General features: G+C 40.4%; 1 protein-coding gene across 1 annotated transcript in view; it reads right to left on the reverse strand.

Moving 5' to 3' along the window:
* LOC118770519 (carbohydrate sulfotransferase 9-like) overlaps positions 1 to 13,858 on the reverse strand; it is a 63,216-nt gene extending 49,358 nt beyond the window's left edge. The window contains exons 1-2 of the mRNA XM_036518248.1: positions 13,837 to 13,858; positions 7,602 to 7,766 (exon numbers count right to left, since the gene is read on the reverse strand). Of these exons, the coding sequence (XP_036374141.1) occupies positions 7,602 to 7,695 (94 nt within the window). The 5' untranslated portion in view covers positions 7,696 to 7,766; positions 13,837 to 13,858. The remainder of the gene's footprint in view (positions 1 to 7,601; positions 7,767 to 13,836) is intronic.
* Positions 13,859 to 27,211: the final 13,353 nt, after the last annotated feature.

Here is a 27,211-nt window from a genome sequence, read left to right on the forward strand (position 1 = left end):
TCTTATAGACGGTAGAGGGAATTCAGTATCTAAATGCAGTATTGATTAGTGAAAAGATTGGAGCATAGGAAGGCTGTCTGCTATGCATGCACTTGTAAGCATTCTCGGGCCTGCAAGCTTAGGCTTGACTTGTGCTGACATTACATTAAAGAATGTACAAATGCAACTGATTTAAACCTGTGAGAGTTCCTGTAAACTTCTTTTTTACTGCGCTAACTGAAAATAAAGTAGGCTGTTATCATTTGTTATGATTTTATGAAAAAAAAAGCTCATTTGAAATAGGAAGTGTCAATCGTGTGGCAAGGCTATGTCACATTAAAACTTTTTTTCTGAATAAGTGTTTGAGGTGCTGCTGAAAGTTAGCCATGTAGAACATCACCTCTAGAATACAGCCAGGTATGCAATCCAGAGTTTGAGCCCCTACTGCAGGCTAGTCAAACACTGTGGCAGCTACATTTGTCTGAACTCAGGCTCTGCTTCGAAACACAGGAAACGTCAATGCAAAATTCTTACAATTGATGCAGTGAAACGAAGCGCAGCTGCCTGAAGGACATCCACGTTTTTTTTTTCCCCCGACAATAACAGAAACACACAGAGGCGTGCCACAGTTGAGTAACGGGATGTCTCTCCCTGCAGCAGACCGGCTGGCTGCAAGTACACCCGCTGCCATCCAGCAAAGTGAGAATTCTGTGAGAGGCAACTGGGGAAGCTGTCAGGTGTGCCGATTCAGGCCCCGGAAAGCTGTCCCTCCCCTCAAACCTCACCTCAACCTTATGAATAAACAAATGAAGGGGACATTAATCAGAGCTGTCTGCTCCTCCCCGGTCCTCAGCACTCCTGGCCATGTCCAGGAACAAGCACTAGGCCCAGGAAACATACGAAAACGGCAGGGCTATTATTTTTTGCGCAAGCAGCACAAACTGACAAGGTGGAACATGAGTGCAAGTGCAGCACTTAGTCTCCTGAGTCCCCAAAGACCAGGGGTGATATCAGACCAAATCAAGGTGAATCACTCACCTGCGCTCCCTAAGAAAAAAAAAGGCAATTGGTTTATATTCGTAAACTCTGAACGAATTCCTCCGAAATCTATTTCGCTTTGATGGCGCGGGTGGAGGAAAGGAGAAGGGAAAATCTGAAGACTAGGTGTGACAGGAGAGTGGAGAGCCAGATGAGATTCAGGGTTTCAGATTCTCCTGAAAGGAATTTTCAAAATGAAGCACAGCACTGAAACCTGGCAAGCTGTAATTCTTTTAAAGATTTTATTCTTTCATGATTGTCCTTGTGCAAGACTTTCCAGAAGTATTTTACATTACTTGCACAGGCAGCATTCTGAATTTCTTACGTCAGAAAGCAGGTGCCACTGCCATTTATTTGACTTTTATATATGCCTGAAAATGTGTGTCAGTTCAACATCTCTTAGCACCCAAGGCATTCATGTACTTCAAATAGCTGTGAACTCACTTTAGAAAATGTAGTCCGCCTGCTGTGATTACCTGTTTCAAGCCGTACCTCTATCAACTGCGAGTACTTAGCAGTAAAAATGCCACAGATGCCTGACCCACTCAAAAAAAAAAAAAAATGTTTGTTTCCTCAAGTTGCTCTTGGAAGAGGTGTTGATCAAGTCTAAAGTGTTCAAAGTCACAATATTTCCACGCCCCAGTCATCAACACCACACTTCACACTTCCATTTTTGAACTGTGGCGTGTTTGTCACAGATAGACAGGTGCTGCCTGCACTTCCACACAGCTTACCTTTGGGAGCTTCCATTCCAAAACAAATGCCTATTTACACAGTCTGTCACCGCAGCCACCCACAGAACGGCTCATTGTTTGTGGGCTGTAACACCTCATTCATTTACTACTCACAAATAAAGATTTTAATCATAATCCCTATAGGAGACAGACAGGCTGCTTCACAGTGTCCCATGGGGGTATAAGTATTGCTCAATACAGACATACTGTATGTACTGGACAGCTGCCTGGATTAAATGCAAGAACAATGATAAAACAAAGGGGAATCACAGAAAATCACAGACTTTACCTCCTAACCATAAGCTTCTAAAACAACTGCAATGAAAAGATTTTGCATGCAGTGTCATGAAACAAACCTATGTACAAGCACAAGTTTCCGCAATCACTCACAAACAATGTGATTGTACATTAAGCGTTTGTACTATTTACAATTATAATCAACGTTGTGCTAGCCAAATTAACTGAATACCCTGACTGGGTTAATTATAAAATGTGCATTAAGCAATGGGGTGTACCTTCCATTAATTATGTGTAACAATGTCTTATGAATGCATCTCCTATCTGTACCTCCATGTCTCAGACATCAGAGAGAATATTATGTCATGTTTACCTCCAAGCAGTATGTCTTATTACCAAAAATCTGATCATTATCATGGTGCAAGCTTTAATTCAACCTTTTTGTGAGTGCATGGGTTATGGATAAAAAAATCAACTTGAGTGTGTGGTCAGAATGCGTATACGTTGGTAACAGATGAGACCACTGTAATTTCAGGCAAACCCCAACCGCCACAAATGCCCGTTTCTGAAATAGGCTGCTAAAATGTCACAATTTGTGTAGTGGTAACAGAGCCACAGATCTCTTCTGGAAAGCATTGAAGTGGGGTTTACACGCTCACACCTCGAGACTGAATCGACCCCTGCACACGTGAAATACAGTTTACATTTACATTTATTCATTTAGCAGACGCTTTTATCCAAAGCGACTTACATAGGTTACAGTTCTTTACAATGTTATCCATTTATACAGCTGGATATTTACTGAGGCAATTGAGGGTTAAGTACCTTGCCCAAGGGTACAGCAGCAGTGTCCCAGCGGGGATTGAACTGGCAACCTTTCGGTTACGAGTCCTGCTCCTTAACCACTATGCTACACTGCCGCCCCGTAAAAATAATCCCAGTATCTGCAAATGAAATTACCAAACCTTCTGGCAACGACAATGATGACAAGCCAGCTGTTTCAACCGCACAACAGCTTGCTGGCGTTAGGAGAGCCCGGCTTGGATGTGGCGTTGGTGCTGTACCCTTGAGAAGGGCACCTACACTTGCACAAATGGTTGAACAGCTGCATAACTGGTTGATGTGTAAAATGGAACACACGTAATGCGCCGTGGAGAACAGCTCTGGCGAACCAAATGAATAACAAGGGCTGATGAAACATGACACCCCCCCCCCCCCCCCCCGACAAAAAAAATTGTGCCACTTGGAGGAACTAACTGGACAGATCCTTATAAATGGAACTCTGGAGCATCTCATGCGTCCTGTCTGCTGTTCAGTGCAAACATTGAAAAGGATGACAAACCAGTGACAGCAAAAGCCCCTTAAAACCACTCACTCTCCAAATAGTAGACAAGGAAATCAATTACAATGCTTTTGAATGGATATTTTGTATATTTTTTTCCTTTGGATGGCCTGAGCAAGGTGTCCATGAGCTATAAAGACACCTACTTGGTGTGTTACACTGCCTGTCTGTGGTAGGGCATACAGATTTCAATCAGTATAATTTCATTTACATATCATCAGAGAGGCATCACTCTTTAGGGAGATTTAGCATAATTGGTTACCGTAATGCTACATTAAAAAAAAATCTTTCATCTGCACACATATCCTGCTTCCTTGAGAGAAATTTGCGTCTGAATGAATCCGTGCTGCTGTCATTGAGGATGGGAATCATCATACGGTAAATGTCAAGGAAAAATGCAAAACCATGAAATTAAAACCAAATATGCAGCAAAACCTATTTATCATTTGATTATTATCACAGAATCCCATGTTGAACATGTAGCATTAATGTAATTCGGTCCACCTTTTTCTTTTTCTATAGTTTATCCTTAATTTAGTGGCTTGGACATGCTCACTGCCCACAATGTTTTTTTTTGTCCAGGTTTATAAAATTTATAAGAAGGGAACACTGGCCCATAATGGATTCATGGTGCTACTGACTTGGAACATTGATATCTTCAAGTAATTGTTATTTCCTGCTGCATTGCTGTGCACGAACCGCCTCCATTATTAGGACAATTTAAACGCTGTAACATCCCATTTTACTGATGGCGCGTGTCAAGGGTCCGGGAAAGAAGTCACGCTGCAGTGATCTTTCCCCATTCACCTACATCGGTTTGCTGGGCTTCGATGCACCGCTCCGCGCATTACAATAATACATCTCCTGAACCGACAAAGCACGGCAAATTCCCTCCGACTAATGAGTTATCTTTCTCGGGGACTGAAATGCAGAGGAGTGGTGTTTGGTTTTTTCAGAGAGACGGACAGCCCGTCACTGATTTCTGCTTTACGATAATGCCAGTCGCAGAATTCGGCAGCGGCGAGGGGGAAGCGAGGCTTTATCACGGCTGTCAGAGTAAGAACGGCTCATTTTAAGACCTTATCGGGGACCAGGCGCTGCTGCGATCAACCGGTAACACGGCAACGCGGCGGTGGCGAGGACCATGGGCAGAGCGGAACAAAAAGGGAAAGGGAAGTAGGCGCTAATCTGTGGAGCAACACGGCTGTAGGCACACTCCCTATCACCGCTGGCATCTGTACAGTACGTCAACCGAACTGCTCAGTCCATAAATAAGCCACTTTCAGAGGGAGCCTCTGTCAGTTATTCAGCACGACAACAATTGTTTTAATTTTATCAGCCTGTGACAGTGGTCTATTTTGAGTTGTAGTTGGGAAAGAAAGAAATTTGACAACCAGCAGCTGAGCGAAATTAAGTGTGGATTAAATGAATTCATATCCATGTGGTAATCGCAATTAAAAACACTGACACTTCACAGACTGTGGCACAACATGGGTATTGCCATAACACCATAACTGTAATTACAGTAGCAGAGTTTGTGTTTTGTAAGGGGTTCGATCTTGTCTTGCCTTGGGTCAGAATATGCTTTCTAGTGTTCAAACAGTAATTGAGAGCATGTAAAAAAGCCCCAATCACTAAGACAAGATCAAAGCACATTAACAACAATTTAAAAAATTACCCTTCTTGTAAACACCTAAGAGTGCAGTGATGCTAATTTATGTGCCAATCAAATCACGTGGAGTCCTGAAACTTTTAATCTTCCTGTCGCGCCCACTTGAAAAGAAGAAGAAAAAAAGAAAACCTCACACATTAGTCTTAGAATTCAGACTCAAGTTGCCATTATTTTTCTTTGCAAACCTGTTTGTTCCTTGTTCTATAGACAAGTTTCTCTACATGACCATTCAGGATTTTTTTAGAACAGTCATCTGAAACTGTATTAATTATATACTGAACGTAAAAATGGATATTTCCAAAGACATCATCAAGAGTTTTCATTTAGTTAGGGCACAAAATCACTTTTGTGCCAGCATTGTCCATAGAGACCTGTTTCACAAAAAAACTATCACTAACGATAATATACTGTTATTACTTAATATGTAGAAATACAATGGCTGTGATTACCAGAAAACTGATTACCCTGTCATACTTTTACTTGAGGACCTGCAAAGTAAAAACAAAGGAAAAGAAAAATAATTTTCTCATGATGGATTTTGATTAAATTGCCAACAGCCTCTGAGATGGAGGATAGGGAATTAATATAGATGCCCTTGCAGTTGTTTATTTCCACACAAGATTCACACATTCTCCATTTCATAATAGCATTCAGTATAATTTAGATTACGGCGCCAGCATTGTATCATAGTTCAATACTCTATTACTTTTGTTTATGTGAAATGCCCTTTACTTTTATTAAGGTCGTTGGTTGTTTTTTTCTTTTCTTTTCCAAATACACTCAAACCAATAACTTAACTGCATGTATTATTGTGAACTTGTGAACCCAAAGAAAGGTAAATTTTCCTCCCCAAGCAAACTGTTCCTAAAAAAATTGTCAGCAGTTTACATATGGTACTTCAAAAGCTATTCCTGCATATGAATCTGCTTGAAAATAAAACATGTAGAATCTATAGGTAGCAGGAGTAGGAAACATGTAGGGGTCTACAAGAAGGAAGGTGAAGGCTCAAAATTGTGAGTGGTTATGATGCCAATGAAACTATCTGATTAACTGAAATCTGACAAAGCGGTGAAGGAACTGGGCTTTCAACTTGACTTACACACAGATAAGGGTGTCAGCTAAGAAAATCTAAAAAAGTAATAAGAAATCCACACTACCTTTGCTCAAATGTCATTAGGATTATGAGACGTGCACTTAATGAAAGCCACATATGCATTGCAGTATATTGGTGTGACAGAGTGCTGTCACTATGGTTGAGTATGCGCTCTGACTGCCATACCAATGAGCCTGGCTCTTTGGCGTTATGGTCAAAGCTGCAGTTTGGCACCCTGTAGATCCGGGTTCGAGGCTGGGTGGAGTGACTGCTCTCGCCCTTTGCTACATATGGTGTTAGCAGTGGGACGGCTTGCCTTGAGGCCATTGGAGGAAAGCACAGTGTGTGAGCTGTATGAGGGACCCCCAGGTTAGGTTGACCCCGGTGTGAGGGACCCCAGAGATGGGTGAAGCACTAGAGAGAGGGGCACCCTGGGTTAGGAAAGGTATGGTGGGGGAATGCGTGAGGGACGCCTCTGTGCGTGAAGCGCATGGGAGCGCTTCCCGAAGGGGAGGGCAGTGTGACAGAGTGCCGTCACTACGGTTGAGTGTGTGCTCTGACTGCCATACCAATGAGCCTGGCTCTTTGGTGTTGCGGTCAAAGCTGCAGTTTGGTACCCCATAGACCTGGGTTTGAGGCCGGATGGGTTGACTGCTCTTGCCCTTCGCTACAGTTGGGTATATGTTGAAATGCTATCTTGAATATCAACATAACTGATATGGAATCAACAGACTGCAAAGGCTCAGCAAAATTTGATTGTAAAATAATAATGATAATAATAATAGGAAGAAGAAGAAGTGTGTAGTAGTTTTGCGACAGAGTGGGAGAATGACTGGACAGAGTGGGACTGGCCACACCTGATCTATCCATGACTTTGCTATCCATGACGTACCATGTGCAGTCCAGATAAGCTTTCAGATTTTATTTGAATACCAGATAGTATTCAAATTGAACTGAAGCTCTAGGTAAATCAAGGTCACTGTCACAGCTTCATTAGTGGAGAAATTCTAAAGGCACAGAAACTGTGTTGAAAACATTTTTTTAAAAAAAAAGTCTAAAATAACATCGTGTTTCCATCGGTAACAAGTAAAATGTTCTAGTTCTGGACTTTTAAGGACAGATCACCATTGTCTAATTCCCTGTGGTATTACAGACAATTCTCAAAGCCCATCCTATTGCTGATTAAATCATTTTCTGTTTTAGCATACCCTTGTACTATGCAGGATGAGATTTTTTTCTTCCTTGACTTGCACAATGACACATAATACACAAGGGAGCTACTCTGTCATGTCTTTGTGAAAGTCTAAGCTGATAGACAGTAGAGTCTCTCATAACAGCGGAGTCGTTTCTAGTCAAAGGGGCAAGGGAAGGTTAAAGACTATTATATTCTGCAAGCAAACTCAAGGAGTGAATCATATTTCTTACTATAGGCCCTGCAGATGGCAAAAAGCGACCTTCATGGTTGGAAACCTGCAGCTGACCCAGCCTGCTTACAGCGGTTCTTACCGTCAGAATTTTCTTCAACAATGGCCTGCATGAAAAACAGAAGTGCGAGCACTCCGAACGTCAGTATGAGGAGAAACACCGGCTTCGCTTTCATGATGGTGACACGGTGGCGCAGAAACCTGATATCCGATCTTTCACATTTTCCACTTCTCGAATCTCCAGAAGCTGGAATTCAAAGACGGAGATATGAAGTTATTGACGTGGCGTAGATTGGAAATATCAAACTTGAAATAAATTCCTCAGATTTCCTGTACTGCCTATCTGTGTCTACCTGTTGCACTTGCATTTTTTGTGCACAAATTGCAGCAATGCTGAAGACGGCAGATAAATGCACTGACTGAGTGACAGGTACAACAAAAATTTCAGCGCACTCTTCATCTTCACACGGTGGCGGTGGTGGGTTATGATGATGGTGGCACAGCCACCAGGTCAAACTGTGGCCATTGCTGTTTGAATATGAATATTTAATTAACTAAATCAGCAGCATAAATCGCTGTAGAGCTAGAGGCTGGTTCCTCATGGCTCTGCATCAGTATTTAGCCAATACATGATGGCCATTCCAGGGGAAAGGAACACGCTTTCTCTCACTCCCAGCTCAGATTTTCTCAGCACATAGAGCATGTTCCCCACATCAAGGTCATCAAAGTCATTTCATCATTATAAGAAGACTGAGATGTGCTTAACTGCTTAACTAATGGATTCAGAGAGAAAGATCTCCTTTAGAGACATAAAAATGTTTTTATTTTCACATGATACAGACACATCTTTCCAGTCTAATTTATGCTTGTCTCTCTTGTAGCACTAATAGACTGATCCAGTAAATGGGCTACATGCAGGTATTACCAAAAAGAAAATCCAAGAGAAAAGAAAAGTAAATGAAACAATGAGTCATTCTTGAAAAATTGCAAGAGATCACATTTTGCTGTGTTCTTATAACAGAAAACAAACAAAAACAATCTTAAAATTTGAAGGTAACCACTATAATAGCTCTTATCCAGGGATACTAACACAGCGCATTATATGTAGCTGAATAGTTTCTTTACTTCCTTAAATGAAGGCAAAAGCGGTCACATACTGCAATGTCAACATATTGTTTCTATATATGTTTTATGATGATTACATATGATATGATTATGTATGATATATGTTATGTACAATACGTGATATATAAATGATATAAAATACTACAGTGAAATTTTGTCTCAAGGAACCTTCAACAAAACAAAATATGGCAACTTTAAACAAAATCCAAATGGCCTGTTTTAATTTGCATTTAAATTGCATTTTACATAGACTGACACATATGTTTATTTATACCAATACTGGCCATAACATTGACTGACAATTATAATAATCATAATAAGTGTTATTTTTTCAATGTAAACACGTGTGTTGTTAATACTGGTGATTTCTGAACTTACAAAACTGTTTGTGAAGAAAAACAGTAACACTTTTTTTTTAGCATTTATTTTCGACTCAAAGTTGAGGCAAATGTTGGTTTCAGGATATAGTTCCATACATGTTTTTATTTGCCTTTTGCCTCATGATGCCCAAAGGAAAAATCTTTCCCTTGATTCAGCTGAGCAAAATGTAAGCCTTAATGGAAGACTACAACATTCATAAGGCATTAAATAATTACAGTTATCAAATTTGGTGACCTGAGCATACCAATCTTCACAGGTGAATGTCTGCATAAATATCAACAATTACAGAATTAAATTGAATAATGTTGATTTTTGACACATTTCTGTTTGCATAACACATACTCAATTTCTGTTCAAAAAATTGTTACCAGGAAGAAAATACACAAGCTGTCAGTGGAAAACTGACACGGAGATGGAATGGCTGCTGCAATTTAGCTCATCACTAAACCATCCCTGGAAAGGACAATACTGACCAAAACAAGTACAAGTAACTACTGCGTTGTCAAAATTATCTAAACAACAACAACAAAAAAGACATGAATACATTTTGTATTCATTCATGCTGCTAACTACACTCAACAAAATATGCTCTATTCATCTGAATGCCATGATCAATAGGCAGCTACATGAGACTGCCTCTTGAAAACTGAAGGGGGAAAAAAAAAAAAAACATCAAACCAGCAAAGTCCTCAACCGATGCTGGAAACAAAAGGACATTTACATGTAATGTGCCTTTTTCAGCTGACTGATAGAATGTGCATGTACGCCTGCTTCTTTTGACTAGATGGAATCCTTTGATTCCCGCCGCATAAAAGTAATATAGCTTATATATATTCTGGGGTAAAAGAAATGACTGCAGCAGCCCTTGAGTTTCTGAGAGACGGATGAGTTTGAAAAGTATTAGGGAGTGAAGTTGGACAAAAAGATATGATCTGGGCTAAGCTGCTGAGAGTGGCCTTTGAAAGTGCGGCTGGTGGAGAGTGGATTTTCCAGGTGTGTGGAGGACGTGAGGATTAGAGATCAGTGATAGGAAATGTAATCAGTTGCCTTTGACCGCTGACATTTTTGGTTCAGCGTCTTTAGCGCCACATTAGATCCTAATTCCATTGGGCAACAATGTCCTGAAATCAACGCCAAGGAAGCAACAACAACAATGAAAAAAGATTGTGGGAACATGAGATGGCAAGTAGATTAGTCTTGTGCGGTTATTAAGTGAAGTTGCACGTTGAAATTCCCAAATGAAATCAATTACTTCTCATCACTAACATTATAAGGCTACTGTATGAGGAGGCAAGTACAAATGACATTGTCACAATGCCACAGCATGTTGTCTAAACAGACCAATAATTCATTGACTGAAGGTTCAGTCAAAGCAATGTTTTAAATGGTGTACATAAAGAGAGAGTGCAGGGTAACATCAATGTTCATCACATTTCCAAACATCAAATTTTCACACAAATATGACAAGGGTGCTTCCCTGTGTGACTTCAATGAAATTGTGTTTCCATTAAGACTAATTATATTACATAAATAGCTATCATATTTCTCCATAAACTGAGGTTGTATGGTTTTTGAGTTAAATGCAGCATTGCCTGTGTTCAGCAGGAGAGTTTAGATGTGATAGACTAATAGAAAACAAAAGCTGTTTAAAAGTCCAAAAAAATTTCAATGAGCTGTATATATTGACACTGGACTGATTGAGCATGAGACACTGCCTTTTAGTTATTGAGTTCTGGGAAGCATCAAAATTATAAACAAATTATTACACTGCACAACCTTCAAGCACAAGCAGGTCACTTAGACAGAGCTCAGAATTCATTTGTTAACTCCTAATTAACTTCAATTTTTTCTTTATCGGCCAGTATACACAGATGTGCAATTACAGCTCATCAGACATTAGCTTGTACATACTGTCTTCTGGCACTACATTAAAATTCTTCACGGGGTAAAATCCATCTCCTGTGAGCCCTAATTTAATAAAAATCAGCACAGTGCCTCGATGCAGTTTCTACACTGATCTGATGTGGGCTGCATGTTCTAGTCAGCATTTTGCACACTTTTCTTATTGTAGACTATGCCATGAGGACTAGCCGGTGCATGGAGGCTATTATGGTCGGGGCACAGTGTCAGTGTTTTATGCTCTCCAGCTTGCCGGCCATCACCCCTGCAGATAATGAGTATGAGAATTTTAAGTGCTGACCAGTGGGACACAATTCAAAGCAACAAAACAATAAAATGTGGTTTCACACACTTTTCTCTGCCTGTTTTCATTAAGACCAATGTTTAGGCATCAAACATGCCTTTGTAATGGAGAAAGGAAAAGGACAGCAAAAGCAGAAAAAGAGAGTTTGTGACTTCCCACTTTTATTTTATGATCCTTGTGACAATCCACAGCTCCTTGAGTCCAGAAATCAGTGTCGCATGAAACCTAGTTGGCTAGATAGGTACCTAGCAATGAGGACAACCACTTCTTAGAATGAAGGGATTTGCCTCTTTCAAGCTACTATGCAAAAAGGCTTTGTGACATCTGTTAAAAAGACATGAGTTATTTGGCAGAACACAAACAAGCAAGAAGTTTGACTTTTTCCTTAATGTTTGGGCTCAAGTCTTCAGTCAGTATATGGTCCTAAATCATTTCTATTACCCATAACATACTGTAAATGTTGCGTCTGTTTGTTTCCTGCATCGTACCTTGGCATTTCTTTCAGTAGACCATAATATCAGATAATATTATATAGCCATAGCAGATACCTAACATTTCTGTGTATTTCTGTTTGATAAGCTGTGTGGGGATATATTCATGTTTGCTTGAGATTCATCCTAACCCTTGACAAAAGTGGAGGGTTCTGGAGCTACTCTGTCAGTTGTTCTCAGGAGCATACGGTGGTGTTTGCCGGCCACACGAGCCTATGTTTTCTTTACTCCCATAATGTTGCTAACAACAATCTCTATTCCCAATATTTATTAACTGTTCAACTTTATAGTGCAGTGCAATTACTACGAGATGCCCACACTACCAGAAATGTTATTCACAGTCAAACGAATAAATAAATATGATCATGAAAACATGGAAGCCTATTCATGAGCACTGAGGATTCTTAAAATGACATCAACTGGTCAAAAATAGTCATGAATAAATAAATAGAGACTTATTGCAATTCATATCCAAATGATTTTCAGGCGTCTTTTTTATTTTTGGCAGCTATTTTTGGTTCTCATAAGTCCCAGAGCTTTGCCTCTCCATTCTAACTGGGGTATGTATTATCTGTTACATTCTGACTCTCTTTGTAAATAATACAAACATATATTTCTAGACACAAGAGGCTCTGTGGCCTGTCTAATTTTCAGCTTCATACTTTCTTAAGCATGTATGTACAACACTCTTCCATCTACATCTCTGTCTGAAGCATTCATTAAAACATCTCTTCTAGTTCTTCTCACTTTCCCTAAGTTGTATCCCTTTGGAAATACTTTGAGTGAAGGCCTCGACAATCCACACATCTGCACTAAGGGCAATCAAATAATAAGAGCAAAACTTAGCAAGGACAATCAAAGTATTATTTGATTCCCATCCCATCTCATATGTCTCAGTATCTTTTAAACAATACTCTGGAAAAACTTCACAAGCTCCAACCTCACTTGATTATTTGGAAGAGAAAACAATATAATGATACAAAAAAGAAAAATGCAATAAGAAATTATTGTCTGTGTTTCCTTATAATTCTTGTGTGGCATGAGACGGATAATATATTGCCCTAATCCACTAGGGTGTTCTGTTGCTGAAATGTATAGTGTAGGCAGCCTCATTATCTTGCTAGAATATTGTTCCTTGGCCAATTATTCTGCAAGCCTTGAAGGAATTAATAAAAATGCCGCTGGAAAGAACAGTATCGTAGCCAAAGAACTAAACACGTTTAAATTAACCCCAGCCAAGAGGGACTCCTCGGCATGCTTTGGCTGTTGGCTGCAGGCAGGTGGAGTGACATTCTGTGAAATGGGTTTCCTAACAAATGCACAGTGGTCCCCCCAAACACTTCAAGTTTATAGACCAATAATGCTACATATTCTACACTTGGCATAGCACACGGCTGGCAATGATCATTATAATGTAACACAATTAAAGACAGAATAAAGCATTGTCTATAGCTGGCAATATCGTTATGTCATGTGGGTACAATGTACCGGCATAATGATACAGTCGTAATGATATTACTGATCTTGCATTGCCAAAACATATCCTAAAATAAAATGTGAAGAAAAGGCGCAGTTGTTTTTATAGTGACTGGAGAAGAAAGCTATAACCAGTAATGTCATCACATGCTCCTAAACTACGTATAAGTAGAGAAAGGGCATTTATTTTTTTTAAGTCCAAACTAGCTCTCCAAAGTGTGACCAATGCAGCTAAAGGAGCTATTAGCTGTACTGAATATTACACACTGCAGTTACAGAAAAACGCGAAAAGTGTACTACCACTAAAGTAAGCGCCTACATTTCCCAGCGAGTGAACTCCTTCAAATATTTCAGAATCAGACAGAAATACTGTGAAAACTTAACTGTTACGATCGCCCCAAAAACGTGTAGGCTACCACAGCACAAAACAGTGAAGGAACTAAAGCAAGACTGCAGGAGACGTAAGGTGCATGTGTTTTCGAACTACACACACTGCTATGACAGAAAGTTTGTTCCTCTCGGTTTCGACCATTAATAAAGTTCAGAGTTGCTCGTATGTGACATCCTAGTGAACAACAAGTAAGGCATTCAAACTGATAAGATAATACATAATAACAATCAACCAATCGGTGATACGTTACCTATCGGTTAACGACAATCCAGTGTTACTTCCTAGTGCAGTGGCCTCTCTTCTAGGGGGAAAACTATATGGCCCTGCCGGAGGACACTCCCACCACACCAAATGGCAAGCTTTTATATAAAGGATTCTCCCTCCCGTGCGCTAACCTGACAGGCGCTGCGGTAGGGAAGCGATTTACAAGCAAAACAATGAAGTTAAATGCTGTTTTGTTTTGTTTGCGGTTTATTCGCAGGCCAGCACATAGATCAATCGCGGTTTTATAAAGTGCGTTAAATAGGTATTTTCACTTAAGTAAAATAAACACACGACATGGGTAGATACCCCCTAAGTTAGCAGACTTTGTGGTTACATAAAAAGTAAAAGTCGAAACACCTAAATTTGTTTCCCAGGTTATTAATTTACTCCTGAACTAATTAGACAACAATTTATTTTTCGTCCTGAATGGGACATTGCCATTACGTCCTTTATATTTAATCAAATATTTTGGTACACATAATATGTTGTCGTAATATTTTGTCAGACATAAATTAATGAGCTGTTAGCTCTCACACTTTGGTTTGTTCAGAAATCATTAGAGGCGCAGAATGAACGCGAACAGATACATTCTGAATTCTGTGCGCGAACACACTTAAGGTTATTTATATGACTCCGCTGGGACGGTAACCAAAGTTGGCAGCCCTGTTACTCTTAAGTGGACTGCGCAGCTTAACTTGGATCGTGACCTGACTGTGAACCCAAATGCCTCGCTAGCGGACAGCTGCCACAAACGTCCATGTCAAGTAGCACGCATCTCCGCTTGATCGCGTTTTCATCGATGTCATCATTCGGCAGGAGTTAGACATTCAACCTCTGTACTTTTCTATTGTCTATGTGTTGCATATTAGTTGCATACTGTGGATATGCAGTTTCATTTTATTTTCAGAAACTCTCCTTCTTTGTTTAAGACACCTAACTTCCACGACAGCTGTTCCGCATGTGAGCCGGCGGAAGAGAAACAATTGTGATCACTAGCGTCTTTAGTCTGACCCTCTGGTTTGCGCTCAGTCAGAATTCATACCATTTGACGTCCTCCTTCCGCAACCTGGGCAGACAGCGGCCAGCGAGATTATAACGTCTATATATCTTTCAGCACATCAAACAATGTGGTGCATAAATCCATATTCCAAACTGAGTCTGTGCTTGTGATGAAACTGTGACCCCCAGGCTGAATATTTTATTAGGCTCATTGTCTAAAAGGCACTTGTAAGTGTACACAAGCACAATGTCCCTGCACGTGGTACACAGAAGACATTTCACACAAGGACTGAAAGCAGTTTAAGAAAATCAAAATGACCCATTTAACCCTTAGTGACGCAGACTTTGAGCTCAGAAAATAAAAATGCAAATATCAACCAGTCCAAAACAATCTCTTAAACACAAATAAGAGGTTTTATATGCCACTTTATACACAGCATGCCACCACATGGTTAACGTAATTACACAGACATAATTACAGTTTGTGTCTGAACATTTCAGCATAAAACAGCCATTATTTATCAATTGCTGGCAGTCCCCAAACAGCTTATGAACATAAAGAAATAACCGATTGCTAGCATTAGCAGCATGTTGCCACTTGATAATTTCTAGTCCGGAAAATGTGCCCATTTGCTTTCAGTTTCTTGATTGTTGTTAATGGCTGTGATTTGCTGTAAGAAGGAAAAATAAATTATCATTTTTACCATTTTTTCAGTGCTTATGAATCGCATGAACTAGTGCCCTGTAATGTGGAGAAATGCAAATGTGACCATAAAGCCACACTGGTCCTGTCTCTTAGGTGTTGTAACTCAGATTAGTCACAAATAATATCAATATCACATTTTTGAAAATGTTTCATCTTTGGGTGAGTCATCCATTAATAAGATTTATGTAATTATTTCTTAATGTAATTCATACAGTTTTTTTTTTTTTTTTTGGTAAAAGTCAATACTCATTTGAAAGGAACTTTAGGAAGAATTTTTAAGCTCACAAGAAGTCAGGAGGGTATCGCAGTTCAGATTCTTTAATGCTTTATACATCCAACGTCCAACCAAACACTTTCCCTGGGTTTAATTACCTCATTCTATGACTTTAGATGCTTTATAAAAATGGGTCACTCGTTATCATTTTAAAGACTATTGCACTGGATATAATCAGTGGATATTTTTGTAACCCATTTAATAATTGCTTCTTTAGTAATTTCTTTCAGTGGGTGTTGGCAGCAATGTTACAACCGAGAATCACAAGTACCCAAGAACCCACCAAGAAAATATATAGAGGGTAAATCAAAAGAAAAGCACAGTACAGTACCTTTAGTCATTGGCTATTTTGTGTTAATATTTGCCCTGATACCTTTGGTGTTGGTTTTATTGAACCTCAGCCATGCCAAGGCAAACCCTTAGCTCATAATTGTCCCTCTTCACCACTCTCTGGGGAGATATCTGTCACCCAGTCCTAGTGATCATCTTCATCTCCTCACCAACCTGCCGCTTCCTAATTGCTGCTCTTGACATGACCATTACAGCTAAGGAAAAAAAAAATTATGGGGGCCGCCAAACATAGGTTTATATACTTTCATCTTGGGCTTTTCAGCTCCCAGTTTTAGTGTTAATTGATGCTTGAGCTCAGCCGGTGAAGATCTATCAAAGGGATTAAAAGCGTGAGGTGTCTGTACGTGTGCAGCACATGCATAACGACATGCATGCATAAGTCAGACCTGTGTACTCTAAATGAATACATATGTGTGCACCGCAGGAGCAACATGCAGATTTTTCATGCTCTGTTTCTAAGTGCTGAGGTCTGCGTAAGGTATAGTGAGAAACTGAATTCACAGCAGTCTGAGGGTAGAGCAGAACCTTGAATGTCGCGGTTGGTTCATGCATTATGCGTGATGAAACTACATTCACATTTGTTCATTTGACAGACGCTGAGTGAGACGTAAAGGAGGGCATTCAATTAGTGTTAGACAATTAGCCACAGAGATACCGAATCATTAGTGCTATCCTTGAAATGTAGTGCCATTGTGGGAAGGGAAATAAGTGCTGTCATAGGACGCACAACTTTAAACCATCACTGCGTATTTTCAGCCATTGGGTTTTTACCCCACAGGTTTATATTGCCCCCAAAGCATTTACCACTGAGCTTTTGCACTGCGATAGCTTGAAGTGCCACCAGGCTTTTATCTCCTAGACTTAAATGGTGATATGTTTTACGATTACTTAATTTTATCACAGTGTTTGGATGGGGAGTTCAGAGAGCCAAGATGGTGTCTGAATATGTGGCGTTTGAGTCTCTGCTGGAAAATGGCAGTTGTGGGGTGATTCCACCACTTGGGCCAAGGCCACAAAAGGGCCATGAATGAGATGAGCAACAGTAAGAGAACACTCGGCAAGCAGAGGTAGTGGAGTGAAGTGGTCAGACAGGAGGGTACGGTGTGATGATAGTGTAAGAGTAAACACTATCACGCATTCTCTTGTTAAACCTGCGAAGAGCTGTTATCCTGAAGGGAAGCTGTTGATTAGTTTTGCCTTGATGTTGATATTTGGCAATAGTTGAAATCTGTCTAGAGAGTAGTCGGGGAGGGGGGGGGGGAGATCTGTAATGGTGGTTCTGTATGTCCTGTGTGCTTGAGGCAAGTAAACTACTGAAACAAATACAGTCTCCCCGAAGGTTTATTTGGTGTAGCACCATCTCACCAACAAAACCAACCCACAACAACAAATATTACAATAGATTGTAAGTATTGGATTTTGTTACTGCTTGGTAGGCTAAAACCGGTCTGAATTTTCTGCACACCATAACAGACGGCTGGCGTAGAGAGATGAGGAGAGTTATAACATGGCAGTATTTTTTGGTTGGTTGTAGCTCAGTCGGGTAGCTATATTCTGATTAATCTGGAGAGATCTGATGGCACTTGTCAGGAGACTGGACAGAAGAGAGTTCCAGTGGTATAGTGTGGAGGGCACCGATGCTTGAACCAAGAGCCATACTGAGTTGCTAGTAGGAAATCGGTGGATTTGTTTGGATGTTGTAGTGCAGGAGTCTGCAGCTCCTTGTCACTGCTGTTATACTGTCTGTGAAAAACAGGCTTGTATCTAGAACTACCCCCAGGTTCCTGGCACTCTAGGGTAAAACCACAGTCATGTTGTCAAGGGTGAAGGAGAGCTTGTGTAGCCTTGAGTTATTTCAGTGCTTTGAGTGCAACTGTTGTCAGCTGTATATTTGAACATTGGCACTGTAGCACAATCCTCTGAAAATGTATTGCAAGCGGTGTGTGCTTTAGAAAGCACATGATCGAACATTCTATGTATGTATTTCAGTGTGTTTGGCTGACTGAAGTTGCGGCACAAAACTAGTAGATGGGTAGTTTTGCAAAACAAACAAATTTCTATCAATAATTCACTTTATTCACTCACCGCACAACACTGATCTGACAGGACAGCATGGAATACACAGGTTGCAACAGAGAGAGAGAGAGATAGAGAGGGTGGGGACAGAGAGGGAAGAGATTGACATAAATAGAGAGTGGAGAGATAGAGAGAGAAAAACACAGGAAGACAGAAAGACAGAGAGTGACTCAGGGCGGGGCAAGATCTGGCAGGTGAGTACAGTAATCAGGGCTTCTACTGCTTTGGGGTGAGTTATGCTCACCTGGGATTATGCCAGCTGCTGTGTGTAGGTGATAGTGCAACCAAATCAAACCCATTATGTGTCAGTTCATCTTAGAGTTTGAGGCGAGATGTTCCTGCCCGTGGATCCTCAACAGAATCAGATGGTCACATGATGAATCTGTATCATGTGACCTGTGCCACTGAAGTACTGAAAGTCAAGGAACAATACACATACAGCACACCCCAAGGTTCACTGAAGAACAAATGAGCAGATATATGTGTAAGCAGTATTCCTAGCCTCCATCCTTGTTATGGTTATTCCCAGTCTGTAACCATTTAAGGGCCGTTTCGATTTATCATTCAATTGAAATCCCAGTGACAGGGATGTTGAGTAGTAGCTCACCAAATCCATGATCGATGTTTTCATTCATCAGTCTAGCAGTAAGTACCAATGTTGCTGAAAACAGGCATAATAATCACAATATATATCCACATCTTACACTGGGGATATCAGAAGAAAGTAGAGTAAACCAAATGTAAATTTCCTGCCTTGTTGCTTTAACAGTCTAATCTATATTGTCTGTCTAATGTGTGTTATGATATATTTTCATTTTAATCTTTAGCTGTTTGTCTGTTTTGGTGTTCTGGTTGGGGCAGCAGTATAGAATAGTGGTAAGGAGTAGGGCTCAAAACCAAAAGGTTGCTGGTTCAATTCCCTGCTGGGGCACTGGGACAGTACCCTTGGGCAAGGTACTTAACCCACAATTTCCTCAGTAAATATACAGCTGTATTAATGGGTAACATGTAAAACGTGTAACCTATGTAAGTCACTCTGGCTAAGAGTGTCTGCTAAATGATAATAATGTGATGTTTCCATAATCGTCTATTGAGAAAACTGTAGATTCCACACAGATCAGTCTCAGATCTTGTATCAATTCTCAATTAAGTTTTGACAGTTCATATACACAATTTTCATGTATTATTGTACCTCAGCATTGTTGTGGCATACCCAGGATGACATCAGGTACACCTGCCCAGTCTATTTTCTCCTGTTCTGTTCTCTGGCAATGGTGTCAGTGACCAGGTGAAAGTTCATTTGGCTGAGGGCTTTACAGAAACAATTGCTGTTCTGAGTGGGAGCAGGGCAGCTGTTGGTAGCTACAAGCTATAAACTGCATAAAAGCATGACATTTGTCAATGCTTTTCTTGTCCTGCCACTGTGGTCAAACACTATGAATGGACCTTTACCCTTGCGGTGACAGGCGTGCTGTCCGCACTTCAGGGGAAAGAAATAAAATATGAATTTGAGTAAGAATTTTGCTATCTGCCATCCACATGACTTCAAGTAACGTTTTGTCTCACTTTTGTTTCACTTTTTTTCCCCACACAAATGCCTCTCGGCTCTACCTCAGCAGTACTGTGCCTTTAGCTATCGCTGAGTTTAAAAGAGGTTTAAGATATTGGATTAACTGTAACTCAGCCAGGGGCCCAGATACTGATGTCAATTGTTTTAGATGTGTTCATGAATATTTCAAAATACACTGTAAAGGTATTTAAAAAATAAGAATCCCCTAGACAGAATTTATACTTCTATCGAGAAAAGCTATTTTGATTAAAGAGAATCTTAAAATGTGACCTTAAAGTAAATGCTTCAGGGAGAAAATTGCATTTTCCTTCTTTTAAAAAATAACTCATGTCACAGTTTGTCCTTTTCTCACTGTTAACAGTATGTTGTCCATCAAAAGGTATTTCTGGCCTGTGATTGAAATGTCACAGTGATATTTTCATATTATTACAGAAAAGTCATTTATGTAGCCTAATATATAAGGTAATGTTGTATTAAATGCATGCATATCTGCATATATATATATATAAAGGGGATGGTTTGGTTTCAAATTTTCATCTGGAGGCAGCTTACTTCTTATATAATGTCTTTTTAGTGATTCAATCATTTGATTTCAAGTTGTTCTAATCTATGACAATGCAACTCTGAGCTCTTTACTTGTCAGCTCACTGAGCAGTTTGTGAAAAACAAAAAAACCAAAAACTGGTGAACACAGTGAGAGGAAAGTTATGTCTCTTCTCTCCATTTACAAAGCCTGAAGTCTTAAATTCATACATCCAGGAAACATTTCCTGTTTCAAGTAAACATAGCAAGGATACTGTAACATAGCCCTATTGCGTGAGCATCACAGGTTACATGTGGGAATGTATTTCTGTCTTACTTGCCAGGAATACTTTTTTATAGCTGCTGAGACATTCAGCTGCTACGGTAGCTAATCTGCGCGTCACCTGGGAGCCTGGAGTTTATAATAGCCTCATTACTAAAGACTTTTAATTCATTATGAAAGCAGAACCTGCAAAGGAAACATGAGTGGGCCGCTCTGGCGTCCTTCCCGCTGTAAATAAGAGCGGTGCTGACACATCAAAGAGAAGGGGGTTTAGGCGCAGTGACATTCAGAGAGCCCCATACGACCCTGCCCCCACCCCCGGACACGCTGTAAAATGGATGCCGCTCATTCAGCACAGGAAAACCCTGGGAGCCCAGGAGTGCAAGAGGGCGTGTTGCTACTAAGACATAAAGAGTGTGGAGCCCGCTGTTGTTTTGTTGTAGAGAACAAATAGGGTATTTAGAGTGGTTCAGAATCTGCCATTCTCTGGCCTCCTTTTCCTCACACACCTCTGGAAACAACACGCAACACACTCACATTCATTAATATGTTGTGATATTGCTAACAGTGCTGCCTAATCCCTCTGAATTTCGCATTAAACAGAGCGCTACGGCATTTATTGAGAGCTCAGGATTGCACAATCAAACCATTATCCCATGCCTTTTCTTGGTGTAGCTTCTCCTTTCATCCATGACTAATGTTTAATGCTGAGGGAGCTGGAGTTCAGAGGAAGTCTCCATTGGACGAGATCGAGGCAAAACTGCCTGAGCGTGGATATGATAGACCAATTACTGCCAATAAGAGGACCTAGGTATCGCCCCCTAATTGTAACACTGCAGCTTATTAAGTTCCCCATTTGGCACAGACAGCAGGAATACAAGCACAGCTGCAAATTGGGAGCTGAGCACTTACATGATTTAGCCAACAAAACTGGTGAGGATATTAAAGACTTGTGAGAGCAAGATAGGTTTGGGAGAACAATATACATAGAGTCAAACCCATAAACATCTCTTAATTGTCAAATTGTGATGTCATGTTAATGAAGTACAGGGTGCTGCTAAACAATATCAACAGCTTATAATACCAGCATACACAATGTAGACTACCTATTTTATGTGCAAGATAGTGGTTGTTATTGATGCTAATACCGTTGACCTATGTAAAGTAAGGTTACTGAAAGGTTGCATAACCGAAAGGTTACTGACTCAATTCTCCACCGGGGTAGTGCTGCTGTAACCTCCAGCTGCATGAATGGATAACATGTAAAAACTGTAACCCGTGTAAGATGCTCTGGATAAGAGCTTCAACTGAATGACAATAATGTAATGTAATAATTGTATTTAATTCTGCAGAAAAAGCATTTACTGAATGTAAGTTCAAGATTAATGAGACTTCACTTTACTTTCAGGTCAGGATTTATTTATCTGTTCTCTGCCAAAGCCAGGGGTGAAGCCTGAAACTTCTATACTCTGGCACAGACCCTGTTGTTTATTGATGAACCATGAACACCAATGAACACCTTTTCCTCCACTCTTTCTTTGGTTCTGTCGTTAGTTGCTCACAGTGATAGCGTGTAACGCGCATGGGAAGGCAATGCACGGGGTGTGCCAGTGATTGCTCAATGATGAATTCTTAAACTTGCCTTATCCAGGCTAGTAGTGCAGCTCAAGTCAGGTTGGCGACTGCGTAACTCTTCAAGCAAAGTAAAGTTAAGAGAAGTTTTTCCTCTTTAAACCCTTTAATACAGTATGCACCCTCTCCCTGCAGATTTGAGGAATGCCTGTTATGCCCTAGGGCTCCCTCTGGGCTCTCTAACGGATAACATGGATGTGCTTTTGTACATTCCCCTACGATCTGATTTTCCCCTGACTTATTATGGGGTGGGGGAAGGGGGAGGGGGGAGAAAAATCACAAAGGAAAACTGAAGTAAATGTGTGCTGAACTTGAGAGCAACACACTGCGTTTCATCCAGGGGACTTTTGAAAAATAGATTTAAAAGACTCGTGGCTCAATTACAGTGCCGGGCTGGAGTGTAATGGCTGATCTACTGTAGGATATAACACAAAGTACTTTTCTCCTCAAAATGAAAAATGGATAATGCCCTCACTGGCATATCAATTCTGATTCAGAGTACATGGGTGTGTGTGTGTGTGCGCGCATGTGTTCTAGCATTATTTGTTTCCTTTTTACAGAAAGTCTATTTACTGCAACATCAGTACTGCAACTAACTTACATGTGTGATCATATTACATAAAAGGAAGGTTTCAGTAACAAGACTGAATGATTCTCCATGAACACTGTTACTTTGAATTCAATGCACTGTACAGTATATCTCAGTTTTTTTTTTTTTTTTTTACAGAAATGAACCGACATGATAATCAAGGACTACAGATAAGGCAGAATAATTTACAAATCTGAATCCAAATGTAACAAATGACATTTAGAAATGATGTCTTTGTTTGGAGAGAGAAAAAGAACACTCAAACCCAAACGTCTGAGCCCATTTCCACGTTTACTGAAGATCACAACCCTTCAGCATCTAGAATTTTATGTTTAAAATCGATTTAACCTTTTTTTCCGTTGAGACCGACCAATTTTTTATTAAATTGGTTGGTACATTTCATTGGCCTGGTCTCCCTGGAACAGCCATCCAGAGATGGCAGCGAAGGCAGATTTCTCTCTGCTGCTCCAACATCATTTATCATTTATCAGCATGCACACAACACTTTCCCCCCTCCTAATTACCGCTGCGTGGTGGTGTGAAAGCGAATCAGCTGCGGACCGCGGGGGTAGTCCCACCACATATGATCATGGTGAGTCCACACACAGGTGAGAGCGCAGTGTGGGTTATTAAAGTAGACAGGTGAGTTTGGGGAGACAGATGGCGTTGACGCAAACTGTTGAGGACGCCGCGCTCGCCTCGCAGAGGCCTACCTTCTTCATTCGCGGCGATCATGAGCTCTCCTCCCTGGTAAGGGCGAGTTATTTTCTGAACAGCATTAACGCTCCCGACTCCAGTGCCTCCAGACTAGAAAGGTACCTTCCCGACGGGGCATTCGATTTTAACGGATGGCATGCTCTTCATGTACTCAATGCTCCTTCGCGTATAAGTGTGGGAAATGCAATAACCCACACACTGGTAGAGAATTGAACATATGAGCAGTCATTTCCTGCACCAGTGCACATGTGGTTTATTTCAACAAATGGCCATGTGGTCTCTCTTAGGCATGTAGAGTGTGTAGAGTCCTAAGCAGACGCATCAGCGAAAATCGGAGCAAGACAAAGGCACTTTATAACTGCGGTAATTCTAGCAGTTACGATATATTCCGATGGCGGCGGCAAATTGGGACAAATATATTTAATTGCCTTTTGCAGATGTGCGGGATTCACAAAAAAATAAACAAACCCGTTTCCCCAACTTGTCCTTTAGCTGTTACAGCATTCTGTTGTGCTGTAAAATGTTGATGAGTTGTTTCCAATTTGGAGTCGATGAGCGAACGCATCGGCTGCGAATCGCGGAACCGCTTCTTAATTAGCCACCGCAAGTTATGCAATCTTGTCAGTGAGAACGCAACCATTAACTATGACCAGTAACCTTGTTTTCCTCATGTAACCTTGGTTTCCCCATTTCAGCTTTTCGGGCATTACAACTCATAGCCAAGGAGGAACTGGCTTCTTACCTCTGGTGCATTTAGCAGCGTGGAGTCTTCAAAGGGAGCACGCACCCGACTCCCGAGCTGCTTTAAGCACAGAGAGCGCACGCACTGAAAATACCTCGAGGTGGGGAATGTGTTTCTCCGGCAAAAATATGTATTTCATATTGGTGCTTGCTTATTGTATTGTACCATTGATACAGTGCTTGCTTATTGTGTTCATGGTAGCTGCTGATATGTGTGACTGTTATAATATAACAGGGAAGCAGTTTGCTGTAATAAAACCATTAAATACTTTATTTCAGGGGTAAGGATGGTTTTGCCTGGGAGTGGCTCCAGCATTCCTAAGGTATAAAAGCCAGCCTCCATGAAGTGGATTGTCCCACGAATTCATATAACCCATGGAGTGACACAGGTTCACTTTGGCCTCATGCAGCCTAAGTATGGGTGTTTGTGCATACTCATTGACTATTTGCACTGAAGCAAATACAAACCGTGGCCAAAACCAACCAAAGAGGGGCAGAGCAGGACCTGACCTTTCTGTTCTTGGGCGGTATAGACAAGCCTCTTTCTAATTCTGAAACACGCATAACCTCTTGTTATAAGGGAACTTTAAAACATGACTTTTGACACTAACAGCTGTAATGGTGAATTTGTGTTACCTTTGGGAACACTTTGATGCTGGACCTGTAAAAACAGTGTGCATATATATATAAAACAGACTGTCTTTGTTTTATTTATTATTTTTTTCAGTAATGACAGCACACATGTATTCTTAAAATTAATTGGCCTCCTTTGCCATCTCTGGAGTCGAAATGAATCCCAATTTAATTAAAGTAAAATCTGAGGGAGCAGAGCAGACCTTGAAGTGAAGAGATGGGAGGTCCTTTTTACATCCTTTCTCAGTAGGGGACTCTTTGATTCTGGTAAGTGGCAGTTGGCAATTAAAGAATGAGGGTGAAAAGCTACGGGGCGCTTTCCGGCTACTGATCATCATTGCCCTGCATAAAAATGACTCGGTGACAAGTGTAATCTGCATTACTCAAATTTTCATAAGATGCCGGGCAACTTCCTGATGGCTTCCAGTGCCAACATCATTTGTATTTTTTCCCTCCCTCTCTCTGTCAAGTGATCTGCCAAGAAAATCCCTCTCTGACATAGCCAACTTCCAACAAGCAGTATTAACTGCGCAAAAAGTGTGTGCGTGTGTCTATGTTAATGCCTAGAAGTGTGTTGCTGGATGCATCATTTAAAAATGATCACATTGCGGGATACATTTTCCAACAATAGAATCTAGTTAAAGAATATTTATAAATTCAGTTTCTCCTTAGACAGCTATGCATGTACTGTTGTTGATTTCTTTGTGCCTGACAAGTATTGACTGAAAGTCATTTATTTTTTTACATCTTCCTGTCCAGCCATACTGGTTGATGGAAGTATTTTGGCTATAAATAACTTAACAATTATGATTATATATTCAGTTTGGATTTGGTGCAGTGCTGCCTTTATCTAATATATAAGGCCAAAAGGAGAAAGTGTCTTTCATCACATAAAAGTCTGCAGGTGGTAATTGGTCCCTGTGAACAAGTAACTTGCCTCAGGTATAGACTCTACTGTAGTTGTGCAGATACAGGCTAAGATGGGGCTCTGAGAGTTGTGTTTTTTTTTTTTACTTCCAGGGGATGAACCTCAGCTGTGTACCCACTCCACTTTGTTTGCAATGAAAAATACGTCAAGGTTAGGGGACGGACCTTCCTGTGCTAATCCTGTAAAACTACTGACAAGTTGCTTATTTTTTAGGCGTGCTAGAAAAAGTGAAGTTACAAAAAATTGGATTAGTTGTAGCAAAATGGCTCCTCATTTGGTTATAGGATTTAAAGAAGCAAGTCAGGTCACAAGTTAATTGAAATGCTATCCATAATATGTAATTTTTTGAATGAGAAAATTTAATTGGAGACAAGGTGTTATATATAATTTTCAAACTTGTTCATTTTTAATTAACTATATTTTGATTTGCCTAAAATACAAACAAACATGAATTAAATTGTCCCCATTTTTAGAGGACATTATCAAAATGGAAAGTTATCATCACAAATGTGTTATCAAGTCTATGGACTTATATGACATTCGCATGAGTGCACTGGAATACTAATGGAAAAACTCATGCTGACAATGTCACAAAAGACTCATTTCCTCTTGCACGTGTGTACTGTCTGAGCTTGGTACGGGTGAAAAACTATCCAAACCATACAGATACATTTGAAGGAAGCTGAGGTGAAAATGACAGTAAGAATTAAACAACGTTTCGCTGTCCATGTCTTCCATGGTCAGATTCAGGCAGTCATGCCACAGTCTCCTTAAAATGAAGCCTCTGTGCGATAAGTTGACTTTAATTCAACAGCTGTTAAGCCACAGTGAAGAAGAATTTTCTTTACACTTTGATGACAGAAAACGTCATTGGGAAATTCCGGAACAACATATGCAGTGTGTGTGTGCGGCGCTGTCACAAAAAATGTCAACATACACAATGGAGAAAGCTGTAGGAAGTGCAGAATATCCAATGCTTCAGCCACCCACTGCCCTACTTCGCTACGTTCTGAAAAAATGATGATGCAAAACTAATATGGATCTCACTGTGAATGCAAAGCAAAGTGAGACCACGGCACATGCATTATATAGCATACGTGCAATGTAGACATTGTCGGTGTAGTAATCAAGCTGCACAATGCCATAAAGTCTTTTAAATTTACTTCCACAGAGCAAACACTGTTTATGTTGATAACTTGAATGTGCTGTTTATCATGCTGTAAAAAACAGCATGCTATATATACATCAGCTATGTTTAAACAACTCCCAAAGATAAAACTTATTTCTGCCTGCATTAACTACTGCAGATTTTTATATTATTCATTCTGATTTAATCTCTC

This window comes from Megalops cyprinoides, chromosome 2 (genome assembly GCF_013368585.1).
Source record: "Megalops cyprinoides isolate fMegCyp1 chromosome 2, fMegCyp1.pri, whole genome shotgun sequence".
NCBI lineage: Eukaryota > Metazoa > Chordata > Actinopteri > Elopiformes > Megalopidae > Megalops > Megalops cyprinoides.